Raw genomic sequence first — 6,709 nt, forward strand, 5'->3', positions numbered from 1 at the left:
GTGAGTCAGTGTCTGTGATAACCCAACCCAGTGAGAGTCAGTGTCTGTGATAACCCACCCCAGTGAGGGTCAGTGTCTGTGATAACCCAACCCAGTGAGAGTCAGTGTCTGATAACCCACCCCAGTGAGGGTCAATGTCTGTGATAACCCACCCCAGTGAGGGTCAGTGTCAGTGATAACCCACCCCAGTGAGAGTCAGTGTCTGTGATAACCCTCCCCAGTGAGAGTCAGTGTCTGATAACCCACCCCAGTGAGCGTCAGTGTCTGTGATAACCCACCCCAGTGAGGGTCAGTGTCTGTGATAACCCACCCCAGTGAGGGTCAGTGTCTGATAACCCACCCCAGTGAGAGTCAGTGTCTGTGATAAGCCACCCCAGTGAGAGCCAGTTTCTGATAACCCACCCCAGTGAGGGTCAGTGTCTGTGATAACCCACCCCAGTGAGGGTCAGTGTCTGTGATAACCCAACCCAGTGAGAGTCAGTGTCTGATAACCCACCCCAGTGAGGGTCAGTGTCTGTGATAACCCACCCCAGTGAGGGTCAGTGTCTGTGATAACCCACCCCAGTGAGGGTCAGTGTCTGTGATAACCCACCCCAGTGAGGGTCAGTGTCTGTGATCACCCACCCCAGTGAGAGTCAGTGCCTGATTACACCACCCCAGTGAGAGTCAGTGTCTGTGACAACCCACCCCAGTGAGAGTCCGTGTCTAATAACCCACCCCAGTGAGAGTCAGTGTCTGTGATAACCCACCCCAGTGAGAGTCAGTGTCTGATAACCCACACCAGTGAGTCAGTGTCTGTGATAACCCACCCCAGTGAGGGTCAGTGTCTGTGATAACCCACCCCAGTGAGAGTCAGTGTCTGATAACCCACCCCAGTGAGGGTCAATGTCTGTGATAACCCACCCCAGTGAGGGTCAGTGTCAGTGATAACCCACCCCAGTGAGAGTCAGTGTCTGTGATAACCCACCCCAGTGAGAGTCAGTGTCTGATAACCCACCCCAGTGAGGGTCAGTGTCTGTGATAACCCACCCCAGTGAGGGTCAGTGTCTGATAACCCACCCCAGTGAGGGTCAGTGTCTGTGATAACCCACCCCAGTGAGGGTCAGTGTCTGATAACCCACCCCAGTGAGGGTCAGTGTCTGTGATAACCCACCCCAGTGAGAGTCAGTGTCTGATAACCCACCCCAGTGAGGGTCAGTGTCTATGATAACCCACCCCAGTGAGGGTCAGTGTCTGTGATAACCCACCCCAGTGAGGGTCAGTGTCTGATAACCCACCCCAGTGAGGGTCAGTGTCTGTGATAACCCACCCCAGTGAGAGTCAGTGTCTGTGATAACCCACCCCAGTGAGGGTCAGTGTCTGAAAACCCACCCCAGTGAGAGTCAGTGTCTGTGATAAGCCACCCCAGTGAGGGTCAGTGTCTGTGATAACCCAACCCAGTGAGAGTCAGTGTCTGATAACCCACCCCAGTGAGGGTCAGTGTCTGTGATAACCCACCCCAGTGAGGGTCAGTGTCTGTGATCACCCACCCCAGTGAGAGTCAGTGCCTGATACCCCACCCCAGTGAGGGTCAGTGTCTCTGATAACCCACCCCAGTGAGGGTCATATCTGTGATAACCCACCCCAGTGAGGGTCAGTGTCTCTGATAACCCATCCCAGTGAGGGTCAGTGTCTGTGATAACCCACCCCAGTGAGGGTCAGTGTCTCTGATAACCCACCTCAGTGAGGGTCAGAGTCTGTGATAACCCACCCCAGTGAGGGTCAGTGTCTGTGACAACCCACCCCAGTGAGGGTCAGTGTCTGTGATAACCCACCCCAGTGAGGGTCAGTGTCTGTGACAACCCACCCCAGTGAGAGTCAGTGTCTGTGATAACCCCCCCAGTGAGGGTTAGTGTCTGATAACCCACCCCAGTGAGGGTCAGTGTCTGTGATAACCCACCCCAGTGAGAGTCAGTGTCTGTGATAACCCACCCCAGTGAGAGTCAGTGTCTGATAACCCACCCCAGTGAGGGTCAGTGTCTGATAACCCACCCCAGTGAGGGTCAGTGTCTGTGATAACCCACCCCAGTGAGGGTCAGTGTCTGTGATAACCCGCCCCAGTGAGTGTCAGTGTCTGTGATAAACCACCCAGTGAGGGTCAGTGTCTGTGATAACCCCCCCCCCAGTGAGGGTCAGTGTCTGTGATAACCCACCCCAGTGAGAGTCAGTGGCTGTAATAACCCCCCCCAGTGAGGGTCAGTGTCTGTGATAACCCACCCCAGTGAGGGTCAGTGTCTGTGGTAACCCACCCCAGTGAGAGTGTCTGTGGTAACGTACCGCAGCAAAAGTCCATAAGACCATAAGCTATGGGGTCAGAATAAGGCCATTCGCCCCATCGTGTGTGCTCCGCCTTTCAATTATTTTTTTTAAAGTTTAAGTGTACCCAATTCATTTTTTGGAATTAAGAGCCAATTTAGCGTGGCCAATCCACCTACTCTGCACATCTTTGGGCTGTGGGGGTGAGACCCACGCAGACACGGGGATAATGTGCAAACTCCACACGGTCAGTGACCCAGAGCCGGGATCGAACCCGGGTCCTCGGCACCGTGAGGCAGCAGTGCTAACCACTGCGCCACCGTGCTGCCCGAACATTCAATCATGACTGATATATTCCTCACCCCCCACTCTCCTGCCTTCTTCCCATAACCCCTGATCCCATTATTAATCAAAAGCTCCAGATTTGTGTTTGAGGTACAGTTCCCCACAGGGATTTAGATCAAGAGTTGGAAAGTGGAATCAGGCAGAATAGTTCTTTCTTACAGCACATGAAATGAAATGAAATGAAATGAAAAAATGAAAATCGCTTATTGTCACAAGTCGGCTTCAAATGAAGTTACTGTGAAAAGCCCCTAGTCGCCACATTCCGGCGCCTGTTCGGGGAGGCTGATACGGGAATTGAACCGTGCTGCTGGCCTGCCTTGGTCTGCTTTCAAAGCCAGTGATTTAGCCCTGTGCTAAACAGCCCCAACTAGGAGGAGTCGGCAATTTAGCCTCTCGAGTCTGCTCCACTGTAATGCCATCATGGCTGATCCCATCCTTTTTTTGTAAATTGAGGGAGGAGCAGCGCTCCGAAAGCTAGTGACATCGAAACAAACCTGTTGGACTTTAACCTGGTGTTGTAAGACTTCGTACTGTGCTCACCCCAGTCCAACGCCGGCATCTCCACATCATTGTAAATTTAAGAATACCCAATTTGTTTTTTCGAATTAAGGGGCAATTTTAGCCTGTCCAATCCACCTGCCCTGCACATCTTTTAGGTTGTGGGGGCGAAACCCACGCAAATACGGGGAGAATGTGCAAACTCCATACGGACAGTGACCGGGGCCGAACGCGGGTCCACACCGTCGTGAGGTAGCAATACTAACCACTGCGAGGGCGGCACGGTAGCGCAGTGGTTAGCACTGTTGCTTCACAGCTCCAGGGACCCAGGTTCGATTCCCGGCTCGGAGTCTGCACGTTCTCCCCGTGTCTGCGTGGGTTTCCTCCGGGTGCTCCGGTTTCCTCCCACAAGTCCCGAAAGACGTGCTTGTACGGTGAATTGGACATTCTGAATTCTCCCTCTGTGTACCCGAACAGGCGCCGGAATGTGGCGACTAGGGGATTTTCACAGTAACTTCATTGCAGTGTTAATGTAAGCCTACTTGTGACACTAATAAAGATTATTACCGTGCCGCCCCACACGGTAATATAACGTAGTGAGAGTGTCTGTGGCAACGTACCCCAGTGAGAGTCAGTGTCTGCAGTAATATAACCTGGTGCGTCAGTGTCTGTGGCAACGTACCCCAGTTTGAATGAGCTGCAAGTGTGTTCACAAGCGTGAGCTGTGACCCTTTCCCTCTCTCACACTCACTGCACGGCGAACTTACAAGTGACCCTGGAAGAACGGAGGTCAGTTCCGCTGGCTCTCGCCTCCCGATGTTCTCTGGACATGTCGATGGTCAGCGTGGACGTCTGCAGGCTTCACCTGAAAGACCAGGGCCAAGGGTCAGCACTGGGAACACAGGGTTCCAAGCCAGAACTGTAACAGTGAACCTACTACAACCCCCCCCCGCACCCCGCGATGACCCCCCCACCCCCAACAAAGTTTTCAGCAGCTTACAAAACACCGCTTCCTGTAGATGATGTATAAAGCATTGCCAAGTCTGGGTCTAGTACTCCGGGCAGGTAGGAACATCAGGCCATTCAGCCCTTCGAACACATTCCCTCATTCAATGGAACCCTGGCAGACCTGTATCTTAACTCCATCTACCTGCCTTGATGCTATAACCCTTAATTACCCTTACCTAACAAAAGAAATCCAACATTCCCAGTTCTGATATTTTCACTTAGCCCTTCCAGCCTCATAGCTTTTCACAGAATACCAGATCTGAAGGTGGTGTTTAAGTTACTAATTCTCCGACTCCCGTGATTTGGGAAGATGGCAAATGTGGAATGAAACCAGCTTCTGCCAGCAGAAGGCAAGGGGGCGATTCTCCAATATGGAGCCCAAGTGTTCGCGTCGTGTGAACACCGTCGCGTTTCACGACGGCGTGAACGGGGCCCAGGTACGACCGATTCTGCCCCCACAGGGGGCCAGCACGGCGCTGGAGCGGTTCACGCCGCTCCAGCCCGCGCCAACCCACGCATGGGCGGGGGACTTCTTCAGCACGCTGGCCCCGACTCAACATGGCGTCGGTGTTCAGGGGCCGACCGTGCCAGAAAGTAGGCCCGGGGGGTGGAGAGGCCGGCCCGCCGATCGGTGGGCCCCGATCGCGGGCCAGACCCCATCGGAGGCCCCCCTCCGACCCCCCCCACCCCCCCCACACAGGCCGCCCCCCCCCCCCCCCGACCATTCTCTTAAGAGTTCCCGCCGGCAGCGACCAGGGGTGAACGGCGCCGGCGGGACTCTGTCGTATCCGCGCGGCCGCTCGGCCCATCCGGGCCAGAGAATCGGCGGCCCCGCCGATTCCAGCGGCCCATGGCCGTGCTAAACCGCCGCCGCAAATGGCGGCCATTCTCTGCGTCTCGGAGAATCGCGTCGTGGCGCAGTTGCGGCGACTCTCCGGCCCACCGCGGGGCTAGGAGAATCGCCCCCCAACTGTCTGATTAATTAAGCATCGCCCTGGGCTTCAAGGCTCCCATTCGTTATTGAACTCCTGCTTTAGATTGCGAGCTCCTCGCTTTAAGTTGTTGCCCTTCATCTCCACATTGAACTGGGGGGGGGGGGGTTACAAGGGGCATTGCAGGTACATTAGTGAAACCGCTGTCCGAGACCGATTGCCATGTCACACTCTGAACCAGGCCCCATCACAGCTTCTGAATTTAACAGAGAACAGAAACACAAACAGCCAGTCGCGGTCAGGCCCATTTGCTTTCGAAACCTCCCCGTTAATCACAATACAACACTTGGGAGTTGCTGACGAACCATTTGCTCTCAATCTCCAGTAATTAGTCCATGACAGACCCAGAAACAATGCGAGGAAATCCCTTGATATTTTAAAATTAAATTTAGAGTACCCAATTCTTTTTTTTTCCCCAATTGAGGGGCACTTTAGCGTGGCCAATCCAGCTAACGTGCGCACCTTTTTGGGTTGCGGGGGTGAAACCCACGCAGACAGGGAATCCCTTGATGATGGAGAGTTTGTTGGGGGGGGGGGGGGAACTTTCAGTCTGAAGACACCTTTCCCCTCTGAAATCATTCGGATTATAAAATAAATCAAATTCAACGCGTTAAAAGGAATGCGGAAACATTAATAAGCAGTAGCCCTTGAGCTTATAATTATTCATATTAAATTTTTTATTAAAATGATGCTACATCAAGGGTTTAAGATGCCTCGTCCTTCTGGCTCGGACACAGACAGGCAAAGTCTCTCAAACACATTCATAAAATCTAGCACAGACACACACACACACTCATATATATAACATTCAATGCAAAGCCTTTTTGTTTGCAAAATATTTCTCGGCGCCAAACAACTCCCCCCACCCCCTCTACCTGAAACGTTCCGCCCTCCACCCTCCCAACTCCCCCCTCAGGCGACGCAGCTTAAATCAGAACTGTTTTACCGGTCGGCGTGCGTGTGTGTGTGGTGAAGGTCACGGGTTTTTCTGGTAGACACAGCTTGGCGAAAGCTGAGAGGCAGCTCGGTAAGCAGCTCCACGTGGGGTTTGGTGGATGGCAACTCTCAGCTGACGATTCGAGAGGGGGGGGGGCGTGGGGAAGGAGGGGGAGTCCTTCACCGTGGGATCCAGAGGGAGCATTTATTTCTAGGGGACCTGACGTCAGGTTGCTTAGCAACTGCACCGGGCTGGCTGCTGCTGCAGCTGGTCCAGCGTTGGCGAGCCTCCCCCACCGCCCCCCCCCCCCTGCTCTCGGTTCTCACCGTCGCCGGGGCTCGGGCGAGCAACGCCAAGCGGGCTCTGTGCACTAACACGAAACCCGTCTGATGTCGCAGCAAATGGAGCATGTCCTGAGGGATGCAACAGATCAGAGCAGGGAGAGAGAGAGAGAGAGATACAGGAGCAATACAGAGAGAGAGAGAGAGAGAGATACATGAGCAATGGAGAGAGAGAGAGAGATACAGGCGCAATGGAGAGAGAGAGAGAGAGAGATACAGGAGCAATACAGAGAGAGAGAGAGAGAGATACAGGAGCAATACAGAGAGAGAGAGAGATACAGGAGCAATACAGA

The 6,709-nt window shown here is 53.9% G+C and overlaps 1 protein-coding gene across 2 annotated transcripts in view; it reads right to left on the reverse strand.

Annotated features, from left to right (window-relative positions):
- Window positions 1–6,709, reverse strand: part of numbl (NUMB like endocytic adaptor protein) — a 283,887-nt gene extending 277,178 nt beyond the window's left edge. For both annotated transcript variants that reach the window (XM_072490024.1, XM_072490023.1), the window contains exons 1-2: window positions 6,085–6,709; window positions 3,906–4,003 (exon numbers count right to left, since the gene is read on the reverse strand). In XM_072490024.1, coding sequence (XP_072346125.1) covers window positions 3,906–3,969 — 64 coding nt within the window. In that variant the 5' untranslated portion in view covers window positions 3,970–4,003; window positions 6,085–6,709. The remainder of the gene's footprint in view (window positions 1–3,905; window positions 4,004–6,084) is intronic.

This window comes from Scyliorhinus torazame, chromosome 25 (assembly GCF_047496885.1).
Source record: "Scyliorhinus torazame isolate Kashiwa2021f chromosome 25, sScyTor2.1, whole genome shotgun sequence".
In the NCBI taxonomy this organism is placed as follows: Eukaryota; Metazoa; Chordata; class Chondrichthyes; order Carcharhiniformes; family Scyliorhinidae; genus Scyliorhinus; species Scyliorhinus torazame.